This window comes from Camelus bactrianus, chromosome 6 (genome assembly GCF_048773025.1).
Source record: "Camelus bactrianus isolate YW-2024 breed Bactrian camel chromosome 6, ASM4877302v1, whole genome shotgun sequence".
NCBI lineage: Eukaryota > Metazoa > Chordata > Mammalia > Artiodactyla > Camelidae > Camelus > Camelus bactrianus.
The window spans coordinates 1,985,147-1,999,872 of record NC_133544.1 but is presented as its reverse complement, the minus strand read 5'-3'; the positions used below and the strand labels follow the sequence as shown (position 1 = coordinate 1,999,872).

General features: G+C 40.0%; 1 protein-coding gene across 2 annotated transcripts in view; it reads right to left on the bottom strand.

Annotated features, from left to right (window-relative positions):
- Window positions 1-14,726, bottom strand: part of PPP1R13B (protein phosphatase 1 regulatory subunit 13B) — an 81,104-nt gene that overhangs the window by 31,229 nt on the left and 35,149 nt on the right. For both annotated transcript variants that reach the window (XM_074364913.1, XM_074364914.1), the window contains exons 2-4: window positions 13,070-13,217; window positions 6,990-7,109; window positions 2,422-2,498 (exon numbers count right to left, since the gene is read on the bottom strand). In XM_074364913.1, the coding sequence (XP_074221014.1) occupies window positions 2,422-2,498; window positions 6,990-7,109; window positions 13,070-13,217 (345 nt within the window). The remainder of the gene's footprint in view (window positions 1-2,421; window positions 2,499-6,989; window positions 7,110-13,069; window positions 13,218-14,726) is intronic.

Genomic DNA, 14,726 nt, shown 5'->3' with positions numbered 1-14,726 from the left:
GCAGGTGTGCATGCCATAAAATATAGGAACACCTTCGATGTGATGCTTCCAGCACAGTTATACCTCTAGACTAGCTCTACCTTCCTCTAACTACAAGCTCACATAAAGGCTCCAAACACATTTTTAATTTTGGTTTTGGGTTTCAGTTTTGTTGATCTTGAAATGTAAACATTATCTCCATGTTAACAAGAAACAACTTCATCCTGGAAAAGACCACAGACCCATCACATCAAAACTCACTTTATTACATCATTGGAATCCTTTCCTTCATCATATACACCCATCTCCACCCTCAACACACAAAGCCTACTCAATATATTTGTTTCATCTTCCCTGAAGTTCAGGTCACAGGAACTCTGAGAACTCAAAAAGATCTTCAAAATTCTGTTGGACAAGTAAGTTCTGACTGCTCCTGACAGAGTTTGCATATAACCCGCAGGTTCCCAAACCTGGCAGGGCAACAGAGTCATGGGCAGTCTTCCAGGCCCACCCTAGACTTGCTGAATCAGAAGTTCTGCCAGTGGGGCCTGGGCCTTTATTTCTTAAGACTTTCTGAAGCACACGGGACCGGCAGAAGCCCACAGAGGCTCTGGATGTGGAGTGGACAAGTGCATCAGCAGGCAGGAAGAAGAAGAGAATCTATGGAATGATCTTTAGAAACTGGAGGGTAAGGAAGAAGAATCCACAATTGTGACATTAGGAACAGTTCTCCCTGAGTGGCACAAGGATGAGGACACTGGAACCAAACAGAAGAAAATGTAGTCTAGTATACCCTTAGCTCTGCAGCGGATAATACCTGCAAAGTCTGAAATAACAAACACTACGAGATGATTTTCAGCTTGATGACCAATCTGTAAACAAAGCATGAAAAGCTTAAGCACACTCAGAGGAAAGCACACAAGCCCTATCAGCACCGGGACGTGGAAGCACAGCTGAACGAGCTGGAAGTCAGGAGGGAAGGGCAGATGGAGAAAAAGGGAGGGGTGCTGACAGCCTCATCTTAGGAGGAGGGAGGGCTAGGGATATGGTTTAAAGTTGACTGTACAAAGAAATAGAGATTTAAGTATATCATTTAAAGTCAAAATGGTAGCCAATAAAAGAAATAAAATCACAGATCAGTGATATTAAGTTGGAAAGTACAGTGGCAAAGCAACCTGCTCAAATTTAGCTAGTTACAAAATTCTGAAGCCAGTGTCTGAATATGGGCCTCTATGCTCCAGATCCTTTTGTTTTTTTTCCCCCAAACTGGTATATGGCTGTGCCAAGCACTGTCCTCAGAAGTAACTTGGCCAAGGCTACATGCCTAGTTAGTGGCAGAGCCAGAAAAAGAAACTAATTCTCTAGCTTTAAAATTATTCTGAAAAGTTATTACTAAAATTTCCAAAATAGACCACAATGAAAATTTCTCTCCTTCTTCACTCTTCTCTCATTCACTCATTCTCATTCATTTGTGTTCATTCTTTTCACATGCACCAACATTTCTTAAAACGGACCCTGCACTCAAACTTCCTCACCTATTATCAGTGTTAGGCCTCCTCTCTGACTCTACACCACGTGATAAAGGAAGTTCTCTCCCCTGGAGACAGCTATGAAGACTTCAACCCACCAGCCACCATGTCTTTCAAAACCTGACAGAAGGACCAAGACATCAACACTGAAGATCCGAAGCAAGTCTGCCTGCTCATCTCTGCTTCCTGGGGACAGGTCACTGTCACCAGCACAGAGTAGGCAGGTGCTGCTGCAGGACACGCCATGGGCGGCAACACATAAAGGGCATGGAAGGCCCTGCTCTGCGTGAGACCACCCAGTGCATCAGCCACAGTGCGTACTGGTAAAACCGCTACCGCTCAGTGACTGCCCCTTTATAATTTCATAAAAAGGTTTGAAATATTCAACAGAAATGACAACTTCTCTGGTGAAAATAAAAGAAAACCTCACTAAAATGGAGGCCACAGTGGGGAGCTCTCACACACACACACCACCAGACACTGGTGCAGATCCCAAGAGAAAGAGACATACTTTGCATCTCCAGCAGGAAGTAACGCTGCCTTACTGCCAGAGGAAGAACCATTTCCTCCTTGCTGGGCAGCAACTCAGCCAATGAAAAGCCACCACACATCAGACTCCCAATTTCCTCCAATGGACTTTTCATTTACAACAGCCCCTCTTAACTTTCTTCTCCTCTATAAAAAGAGTTTCTTCTTGTGTTTGTGGAGTTGCATGTGGCTGGCCATAGCTACATATCCTGAATTGCAATTCTTTGCTGTTCCCAAATAAACCTGTTTTACTGGTAAAATAATTGGTTGTTTTTTTCAGATTAACACCATCCAAAAAATATTTCTTTAGAAGTAAATTATAACCCAAACTCATTAGTACCCATAAAAAAATTTTTTAATTTCAATTTAATTCACTATTACTTACCCCATTTTCAGTGCGTTTTTCTCCAGGTACATTTATTACATTTCTCTGAGTTCTTTGCTCTTGGGTCTGACGGCCACCTAGAGAAAAGAGGGGGCCAAACTTACTAAAAGACATACTAGAAAAACAATATCCTATCATTTCTTAACTTATTTAAATATTTATTGAATACAAGTATAAAATATTAGGCTGAACAACTCAAAAATTAGTATAGCTGAAAAAATGTTTTACAATCAATCTGTATATATAAAGTTGTTTAAATGCAATTTTTTTCTTCTAATATTCTACTTCAGAATCTTGAAATTGATTTATATCAAAGAAGTTTCTAATACTAAAAATGGTCACAATGGTAAATATTATGTTATGTGTATTTAACCACATTTAATTTTTATTGAAAGTTAAAGTTTTTATATTTTGGAAGAGACTAAAATAGAACTTATAATATCGAGTAATGAAGAAAACTGAGGCACAAAACTGATCTTCAGTAATAGGGTTAAAACTGAGATGGGACACCATCTCAAGTTGGGCAGTCTTCTGAATTCTCCTTTGTTCTACACAATTTTTTCTTTTAAATTTTAAGGGCTTCAAATTTAAAGTGGAAAAATTCCCCTTATGTCCTGTCATATTTTCTAAACAAAAGTGTGCTGCACAATTCTGTGCCAGGTGAATCTGAAGTCATTCAAGTTACTGTCTGTGATGTGCCGAATGCCTGCTCCTGTCTCACACCTCTCTCCAGCTTTTACTCGATGCTGTTATGAGAATTATCACACCCTGAGCCTGCTTTACCACCCAGAATACATAATCTCAAAGGATCATGAAGCCAATGTTTAAAAATTTTTTTTCTTCCATTTCTTCCCTATTACTTTGAAAAATTTGAAGAACAATTACATTATAGAAGTACTGCTTCACCTTAAACCATGCATTCTCAAAGAGAGTGAGATTACCCTCAAGGGGGCAAAGACTGACTGTTGGGAGAATTTAAAAATCTTATTCTTTTTATGTATAAAGCAAAGCTACTGACTATATAAACAGATATCGAGTCCATCTGATGGGGGGCAGACAGGGGCAAGTAAGAAGAGAATACTCAAAAAAGGGTCCTAGAGGAGGGGGCGGCGATAATGAAAAAAAGAGGTTAAACAAAAGAGAGTGACACAGCATGCAACTGAACACAGTCGTGTAACATACAACAGCCGTTCCATGAAAGCTACCTTCTGAGCAGAAATCACGCACACACACCCCCATCAGTTTACAGGGTAAATTCAATTCTTAGTTACTGTATTTTTAAGAGATAAGGTACTCGAGTTAATTTAATATTCTATAATTGCTGCTTCTTCCAAACAACAAACTATCAAGAAATTAGACTACTACCAAACACGCCACACTGGAATTATACCAAGTGCCATTTAATCTTTGAGGCGAAAGAAACTTGGTAATTTTGCATTCTGGAGTTAAACAGTCGCAAGAGCTGACATTCATTGAGCACCTGTGGTGACCAAGGCCCTCTGAGCACTTCGCGAGGACACCTCACACCCTGCAGACAAGGAAATGGGTGCATAGGGACGTGAAGTCACTTGCCCGAGGTCCTCACTGAGGAAGCAGCATGGCCAGTGCCCAACCCAAGCGGCCTCGCCCCAAGCTCCATCACACCAGGTCCGGGATTCTGGTCTCTTCTCTGCACGTGACTTTTATCGAGTTACTGCACTCTGAGCTTCCGTTTCCCCAGGTTTACACCTTACAGGCACTGAAGTAAGTGTCCTCTGTGAGCTCCTCTAGCTTCCAAAGGGAGAATTCTGACTCTGAGGTGGGGCAGGTTATATCCGAAGCTCTATAGACAGAAACACTCAAGTGTCATCCCTTTTAAATAATATGTATCGGTGACAACTGCCTTGACCTCAGCTCTGTGGGGAGCAGAGAGGAAACACAAATTTTGGATCTTTAACTCCGGCTGCTCAGAATAGCCATGGGAGGAGGTCAGGGAACAAAGCACCCATGGGAGCCAGCCTATCTGCCCCTCTTCCCTCGAGCTCTGAGTGGGAGAACGTGCCCAGCACAGGCAGAGGGGAGAGCACCACAGCTGGAGGAAGACAGGGCGTGAGAGGGAGCAGACGTGCAAGAAAGAGTGTGGTGGAAGAGAGAAAGACAAGCCAGCGATGTTGAAGAGATGGGTAGGGTCCTGTTACAAGCACCTCCAAAGCTGAGTGAGGGAGGAGCGTTAAATAGGGAAACAGGGACTTCGCTGAGAAGTGATAAAAGTCAGTGTGATGAATCGGGTTCTTCCAAGCCCAACCAACCCTCGGTACCAGCCCAGGTCAGAAAAGAGTATCCTGCCACCACCCGCCTCCCTCATCCTGATCCCCTGTCTAGAAGGCGGCGGCTCTGTATCCCCTTCAAGTCCTACTGGCTCTTCAAGGCCCGCCTCAAGCCCCATCTCCCTGGGAGGCTGTCTCCCTCCCACCACCAGCTCACCGTGCTGCCCTTCCGCTCACCTCGTGCGTACCTGCTGCATCAGCACAACCAGGCTGAGCAGCGGCGCAAGACGATGGAGGTCAACTGGAATGGAAGGGCAGTGTGGTCCCCTCCCTGAGGGCTCTAGACAGTTCCCTCAAGTATCCCTAACACCTCAAAACTTCGTAAAGTGAGAATCAAATAAGACCTCCCCCCTCCCCTGGACCACCCTGGGACATTAAGGGTTCTGTACACATATTATGTTGATAAAAGTAAAATATAAAGCTTTAAATTGAAGTATAGCCAGGTAAGGGAAGGTATAAATATTTGGAGAGCTCAAGCAGAGATTTAAAGTAAATTCCCAGCACTAGAACAGCACTTTAGCTGCCAGCTAGTCTAACCCTCCTTCTCGGGAGGAGTTTGTCCAAAGAGGGAGGACCCTCGTCTAAGGTAGAAGTGGACGAAGAGCTAGACCCGGAGCCTTAGTCTCTTGACTCCAGATGACCAGCAGCCAGTGGAATGAAAACCCTGGAGTGGTGGTGGGCCGTAACAGTATGCACAGCTCTGGGGAGATGATTTTAAAATAGACAGTAGCTCATCCGAGAGACACAATGTCCTCTAACAATACAAATAAAGAGGGGTAACCTGCAATAAAGGAATCTTCTTTTTACAAAAAGACATCCTTTTATTGTTTATCTTTTAAATACCAGAAGCAATTCACAATCGCCATTCAATAAAAAGTTAGAGTCTCTTTCTTAACCGTTCAGGAAAAAGATCCCCTTACCCCTTACTGCGTTTAAGTTCTAATTCAAAAACAGGCAACAGATTCCCATGGTTTAAAATTCAAAAGGACAAAAAGGTATAAATTAAAATATTTTCTTCCCTCCTCCTGCTACCCAGCAGCCTTCCCCCAGGCTAGCAGTGTTACCAGTTTCTTACTTATCCTTCCAAAGATACTTTACACACAATACACACACAAGCCAATACACACACACGTGATGACTCGTTCACCTGTTACACAGAAGGCAGCATGCGTCTACACTGTTCTGCGCTGTGCGTGTTCAGGTAGCAAGTCCAGGAGATGGCCTGGGACAGGGCACGCAGCAGGACACTGCATGGATGTATGCCGGTCTCTTCGGCCCAACGCCCCTGGAGGCATTCAGGGTTGCTCCTACCAGCAGGGCTCCAGGAGTAGCACTGCGTCTATTGTGCGTGTGCAGGCACAGCTTTGGGATAAGGTCTCGGAAGTGAGACTGCCGGGTGAGGCTGTGTGCTTTTTCAGGCTTCGTGGGTATTGCCAAACTGCCCTCCACAGAAGCTGCCGGCTGACACTCCCACGGCGACGTGGGGGGACGCCTGTTTCTCGCCGTCCCTGCCAGTGCTGTGTTATTAAGCGCTCTAATCTTTGCCAGTGTGACAGGTGAAAGACAGAGACTCAGTGTTCGCCCTGCATTTCTTATTAGGAGTGAGGCTGAACATCTTTTCATGTATCTCTGGGCCGCGTATATTCCCTCTTCTGTGAACTACATGTCTGTATATTTTGCCCATTTTCTTTACTGGGTTTTTTTCTTATCAGTTTTAGGAACTCATAGAGTATGTAAAGAAAATTAGCCCTTTGCTATATGAGCTCTAAATGCTGTTTCCCAGTTTATAATTTGTCTTTTGACTTTGCTTTAGGGTGGTTAACGCCTTGCAGAGAGTTTTCCTGTCTCTTATTTGTTTAACTATTCAGTTTTCTTTCTTACCATGGTTTAGAGCTACACTTAGAAAGGTCTTGTTCTCTCTCTCTCCACACGTACATGTCCCAGAATTTTCATAATCCTTTCGTGGCTTTATATATTCTTAAAATCTACATACTTCATTCATGAGGTATTTATCAAAAACAATCCCTCCCAACAGCAAGGATTATCTGACTTAGGGTCCCGAGGAGCAGGCAAGGGCTGGGTGCTCAGAGTGTGAAATAATCATAAGCTGCAGTAACAGAGGTCAAAACGGCGAGACACCAGCTCTCCCTCTCACCACGGTGTGAGTGAAGGGGGAGGAAATAATTCTATATTTATTCCTACTTTTGTTAAATTAACTTTTATAGTAAAAATTGGCAAATGGAGGGAAAAGCACTTGTCTACCTTGCTCACTGCTCTCCATTGGGGAATCTTCATGTCGAAGAAAAAATTTCACTTCTTCCCTTCGTGGCCCCCACTTCTGAAGATGTTCATACATCATATAATCAAAGGGTATTGGACGCTCTAGGACAAAACAAATTAAAAAATCTTACTTTCCCCAGAAACAAACTAAATGACTCCTAGCAAAAGTAAAAAAAAAATACAAATAATTTTAAATAAATGCACACATATACATTAGAATTCAAGGATATTACAAGCACTAAATTTTAACTTTACTGAAGTAAAAACAGGAGTATGAATGGGAAATAATTTACCTAACACAAAGAAGTAAACATAAAAGCAATTTTGCAACATTTTGAAAAAAATGCCCTTTATTGTATTTATCATGAAGCAGTGTTCCTCCCACTCTTTCAAAGAAACACACTAACAAACTGGCCGAACCTTGTCATTCACTAGAATGTTACACATGGCAATCAGATATACAAAGGACTGACAATGCACTTCTGGCCAGTTCAGCGAGCTGACACAGACACCTGTACATGAATATTCATAGCAGCATTATTCACAGTAGCCCCAAAGTGGAAACAACACAAATATCTATTAACTGATGAATGGATAAGTGTGGTATATCATACAATGAATATTATTCAGCTAAAAAAAATAGAATTAAGTACTGATGCATGCTGTATTATGGATGAATCTTAAAAACACACTAAGTGAAAGAAGCCAGGTACAAACAGTCACGTTGTATGACTCCATTTTTACGAGGGACCCAGACCAGTCAAATACGCGGAGCCAGAAAGTAGTCCAGTGGTTGCCATGGGCTGGGAAGGAAGAAATGGGGAGCTACAGAGTTTGGAGATGGTTGCACAACACTGAGAATGTCCTAAAACCACGGAATTTTCTCTCAATCAAAGGGGAAAGAAAAAAGAAAAAAAAAAGGAAATCTTGAAATGTTCCCAAGGCCACTTATGTTTGAAAGTGAGAAAGGATATCAGCAAGTCCCAAAGCTTATAGAAAACAACCTGACTGGGAAAATCGCCGGACAAAACTGAACAGTATTTTTCCTTTTAACACAATTGTTTTTAAAAATGTGTAAATAAAAAAAATATGAAAATGAATGTATGTGTACATATGCATGACTGAAACTCCATGCTGTACACCAGAAATTGACACAGCATTGTAAACTGACTATACTTCAATTTTTTAAAAAATGTGTAAACACAAGTGTATGAGGGGGTGTGAGAGACTTTTCCTGCTCAGTTTGAGAACTTGACATTGAGTCAAGAGAAAGAACTTTTCGAGCTGCAGCCCAATCATACATTCAAGGTGTGATTTATTGCTCTGCCCTAGATAAGTTCCAGGCTTCAACAAAGAAAATCCCACCATTCACAGAAATGCAACACACACAGTACTGCTGCCATTTCATCTTCCCACATGTGCAGGCAAGCTCTGTCTCACCCAACGCACATCAAGGCAAGGACATAAAGCATCTCATCTCAGTCGAAAATGAAATCTGTGTGTGCTTAGTTTAACTTAGAACTGACTATTTTACAGCTAAAAACAAGCACAAATTCAACACTAAAGAAGTAAAAGTCATTCCATATTTTTAGTTTTGAAAGTAGCACTTTTTATGGATACATTCCTATAAAAAATTCTTTTAAAATGTGTATTGTAATTTTATAGCTGTGAGGCCCCTGTTTAAGCCTAATCATGTCCCTCAGTTTTGCAAAAAGTTATCTCTTAGGCCATATTTTTATCTATATTGCCTTAGTTTATGGTGTTAGTAGCTTTAGTGTTAAGTCACTTTACTAATCAACACTGTCAATAAATTTTCTTTTTTTTTACATTAACTAAAATTTACAGGGGGAGGGTACAGCTCAAGTGGTAGAGCGCATGTTTAGCATGCACAAGGTCCGTGTTCAATGCCCAGTACCTCCTCCAAACAGAAATAAATAAATAAACCTAATTACCTCCCCCTCATAAAGCAAAAAAAAAAAAAAATTTACAAATTTTTACATTAAATAAAATCAATTTACAACCATTATTTAAATCTACCAAATCTGACCATAACTTTATAAAAATTAAATCCCATTTTGCCTTAAGCCAGTTATTTAGAAGAAATTTATACAACTAAAAAATCTTTTAAGAAAAGATTAACTTCAAGAAAATCAAGCTAAGCAAGTCCTTAAAAAACTAAAAACAGAGTTACCATATGATCCAGCAATCCCACTCCTGGGCATACACTCTGAAAAGATGAAGACTCTAATTCAAAAAGATACATGCACTCCAATATTCACAGCAGCACTATTTACAACAGCCAAGACATGTAAGCAACCTAAATGTCCATCGACAGACGACTGGATAAAGAAGATGTGGTATGTATATATACAATGGAATACTAGCCAGCCATAAAAAAGTGAAATAATGCCATTTGCAGCAACATGGATGGACATAGAGATTATCATATTAAATGAAGTCAGACAAAGAAAGACAAGTATCATATGATATCACTTATATATGGAATCTAAAAAAAAAAAAAGGTACAAATGAACTTACAAAAAAGAAACAGACTCACAGACGTAGAAAACAAACTTATGGTTACCAAATGAGAAAGGGTAGGGGGGAATGGAGAGCTAAATTAGGGGTTTGGGATTAACATGTAAACACTACCAAATATACAACAGATAAACAACAAGGACCTACTGTACAGCACAGGGAACTGTATTCAATATCTTGTAATAACCTATAATGGAAAAGAATCTAAAAAAGAATACATACATGTGTATGTATGCATGTGCATCTATATATCTATATATCTGAACCACTTTGCTGTACACCTGAAATTAACACAACACTATAAAACAACTATGCTTCAATTTTTAAAAAAAAGCAAGGTAAGCTTCACTACTGTTTTTAAATAAGAAAGGTTAACAAAAACGTTATTTGTTTTAAAGTGGAAACAAAACTATCCTACACACATCATGTACTATACATATAACTCCTTATATAAGGGAGACATCTACGGTAAGACTTTCAGGCGTTCTTGGATAAGGTGGAAAGAAAATCAAGCAGAAATTCACAAAAGGAAAAACTGAAGGTCCTACCTACACTCCTGATTTGCATTAGAGCTGACACCCTGTGTGAGAAATGGAAACAAAAGGAGTGGGGAAATAAACTAGCCAAATTAACAGACTGTTATGAACTGGGCTGTGTGTGATCCGCCCCCTCAACTGCCCCCCCCCCATATAAATTCATATGTTGAAGTCCTAACCCCTAGTACCTCAGAATGGGTCCTTATTTGGAGATACAATCTTTAAAGAGGTAGTGAGTTAAAACAAGGTCCTCATGGAGGGCCCTAATCCAGTGTGGCTAATGTCCTTATAAGAAGAGGGATGACACGTGAGGACACAGGGAGGGGACAGCCATCTGTAAGCCAAGGAGAGAGGCTTCAGGAGAAACCAACCTTGCTGACACCCTGATCTCTGGAGCTCCAGCCTCCAGAACTGTGAAAAGATGCATTTCTCTTGTTTAAGCTGCTCAGTCTGGGATACTTTGTTACGGCAGCCTGAGTGAACTAATACACAGATCCACAAAGAAATACACTTCTCAAAGGCACTGACAATTATACTGCAGTACTGTGTTTATGACATATTGATCAGAGGAATGTACCATGAGTTACAGATGCAATCATTTTTATGCAAAGAGTTCTCTGAAACCTGAAAATTACTAACAGTTCTTCTAGGATAAAAAGATTGAGAAAGGCTGTACTTTTCCCCCTTCCTTTCAGTCCATCCACCATCCCCGCTTTGCTGCTCCATTTTGCTCACTGATTAAAGAGTTTACTCAGGACTCAGTATGAGCACAAGGCTGGGCGCTGGGAATATGATGGTGAACAAACAAGTCTCTGCCTTCAGGAATTTCAGTCCAATCAGACAGACATGAAAGCTACTCTATTGTTTTCTTTGCTTATTTTTTTCATTCAAATATAGCTGATTTACAATGCTGTGTTAGTTTCAGGTGTATAGCAAAGTGATTCAGTTACACACACACACACACACACACACACACACATTCTTTTTCAGATTCTTTTCCATTACAGATTATTACAAGACACTGAATAGAGTTCCCTGTGCAGTAGGTCCTTATTATTTATCTATTTTACATACAGTAATGTGTATCTGCTAATCCAAAACTCCTAGTCTATCCCTTCTCCCCCAGAAAGCTACTATACATTTTGAGAAAAACAATGATAGTATTGGAGCAAATCTCAAAGGGACACCCTTTGAGATTCAAAGAAGGAATGATAGGCAAAGAGTGAACAGAAGCTAACCAAGAAAGGTAGGTGGGTGCTAGGATGGCTCCAGACAATGCACAGAAACCATAACAAACACAGTACACTGTGACTCTCTGTGCTCTGAGGAGGCTGTTCTCATTCCTGATGAGATAAAGCCATAGGTTATGATGTCCAATGGGCTTGGATACAAGGACAGTACTGAGTGACTCACATTTCAAGTGGCCCGGGACAATCTAGGGCTACGAAACTCATGCAAAAATATCATTCCCCCTCCCCTGACTAATATAAGAGGCAGAGAAGGAATCAGAAGTGACAACAAGGAACAAAGGGCAAGAGCGCTAAGAGGCTGGCAAGGACAGACCATGATGCAAGGATCAGGCTCGAACATTAAGCCCCTGAAAAACTACCATTACTTACCTGACCCCCTCCCATTTCTTCTCAGACTGATAACTGAGGACCTGCCCTCTTAATTCTAGTTTAGTAACAGTCTAACATTTATCAAAATCAAGTTTCTCTCAACATGTCCTTAAAGTCGTTACTCTGACTTCTAAGGATAATATTAAAAGCATAAGACTTTGGAAGAAAATATTTGCAAATCACATACCAGGTAAAGGGCTTGTGTCTAGAACATATCAAGAACTTTTGTTGGGGGGTGTAATGTACAGCATGGTGACTATAGTTAATAATACTGTATTGCATATTGTTAAGAGAGCAAATCTTAAAAGTTCTCATCGCAAGAAAAAAACATTTTGTAACTGTGTATGGCAATGGATGTTAACCAGACTTATCGTGGTGATCGTTTCACAGTAAATACAAATATCAAATCATTACGTGGTAGACCTGAAACTAATTTAATGTCATATGTCAATTATACCTCAATTAAAGAATCAAAAAAAAAAGTGTATGAATTCACTGACTATCCCTCAGTGCCCTTTAAACACTCACTGGATGCCCATCTCATCATTACCTCGAACTCACCCAGTGTTCCAGCTGACTGTGCTCTTGCTGACACAGCCCTGTCCACACAGGACCTCTGCTGAATGCTGACTAGAGCCCCTCCTCTGCCGAGCAGGGGGCCTTGCTGTCTGGTCTCCACCCCTGTTCCCCTTTTCTTGGGAGGAACACTGCCTGGGGAGCACAACACAGCACGTCCAGATTCTTCTCTTGTCCTTCCTCCACACCACTTCCCTTGCTTAGCATGTCCTGCCCTATCTAAATCCAACGCCTCCTTTAGAGTCCAAATTATTCTGCAGTGTTTTCTGTATTCAGTAATCATATTACCTATGCTGATCTTCTCCACCCAGCTAGCTGACAAATTCTGAGGTGGAAGAGCCAGTATTAACTCTTCTCAATTTAATAAACAAATCTGTATGAAGGTCCTACTATTTCAAAGGTTTTGTATAAAGGGGAACACAATAATCTTTGGTCTTCATGAAGTTATCACAGGGAAAAGAAAACCAGATGAACAACCTGACATGGAACAAACACTGCAAGGCCTCCATGGACAGAGGACTTGCTTGGTGAGTAGTGATACCGAGAGAGACTTCACATGGGAGCTGGATCCACCTCCCAGCTTATTTCAGACGGCTATGGAAAGGGTCAAGTCACATAACATACTATTTTACAAACAGCATTTGTAACATCCTATCCCCGTGTAATAGAACAGCTTTTATTTTAATTACTCAATTCTTTATTACCTCAGATAACAAAGAATCAGAAACTATTCTGCACTCGATAAACATTAGATTTTATGCACTCAGTCATCTTTTTAGAGCCTAATACATACCATTTCCCCTCCACACTTCCGCCAAATGGCAACTGCCTTCTCCAGGTTCTTTGCAAAATTCTACGACATCTCGACATGTTGTCTCTGGTGTTATAGGAACTTCTGTTAAAATCTGTTCATTGTTGCTCAAGAACACGGTTAATATCATCTGTAAGAGAAAGATGAAATTAAAGCTTCAACTTAGGGTCCTTAACATTAAAGAGATTCATCTGTAAACTGAAAGTGATTCTTGCACCTCCCCACTCCCCCACCCCGACTCCACTCACACCCACCCACCAAACTGCATACAGGATTAGGTGATTTGATCCTAAAGTTCACGTAGGAAAGTTAAAATGTAAGAAAAATCAGGAAAACGCCAAAAGAGAAGAATATTAGAAGGGAACTAGCACTACCAGCTATTATAAAGCCTCAAAACAGTACGGCACCAGCACAAAAATAGAACAATGGGACAGATCATTAAGCCCAGAAACAGAAATGGTAAATGCTGGAGGTATCCCAAAACTGAAGGGAAAACATGAATGATGTCTGAGCAATTAAAATACCCATCTGGGAAAAAAATGGATTCATACTGCACATCATACACAAGCATAAGCTCCCTCCTAAAAGATCAAATACTTAAATATAAATCACAAAACTATAAAAATTCTAGGATAAAACTGAGTAAATTCCTTTCCTTGGCATACAGAGCCTTTTCTAACTATGACTCAAAAACCAGACACTATAAAAAAAGATACATACAAGTAATTAAATTCAAGAATCTTTTTCCCTCCCTTCATCATTTTCTTTTGTTTCTTTTTTTTCTCCTTTTTTAAATTGAAGTATAGTCAGTTTACAATGTTATGTCAATTTCTGGTGTACAGCATAATGTTTCAGTTATACATATACACACATATATTCCTTTTCAGATTATTTTCCATTATAGATTACTACAAGATACTGAATATAGTTCCTTGTGCTGTATGGTAAGAACTTGTTTACCTATCAAGAATCTTTTACAAAGCAAAAAAAGACAAACTGGGGGAAAATACTGGCAATTCATATTACAAATAAAAAGCTAATCTCCTTAATATATAAAGGGCACCTAAAAGTTGATAACAGAAAGATCTAAAGTTCAATTTATTTTTTAAAACTGACTGAAGAAATAACATATCATAGTAATAGAAAAAAGTGGCCCTTAAGTGAAAATCATTATAATGTATTTGAAAAATTAAAAAATAAAAATTGTCCAGCATTATTTTTTTTTAAATCTTTAAAAAACCCCTACCACTTTGATCTAAGACCTAAAGAGATCTTATTGGAAGGAATTTTTAAAAAACATTACTCCTAAAGTACAATCTAAACCAAAGATTTTCTTTATCAGACAGTGTTATAAAGTATTTCATCTTTAATCAAAATCAGAAACAAAACCTGCACTTGTCCCCAAATTTTCCTCTCAAAATCTCAGCTGTCAAGTATTTTAGTTCATTGTTAGAATATGTTTTTCTTAGAAGTGCCCTAAATTCTTACATTTTGAGATTGAACATCTTTATATTGACGGCCAGACCTTGTTACCAAAATTGCTAATTGCTATACACTGTTTCCTCGCTACCACTTCCCCTCCCTTCAACCTACCCTTCACTGTGGCCACTTCATCTCCTAAATGTCAACCAAGGGAAGT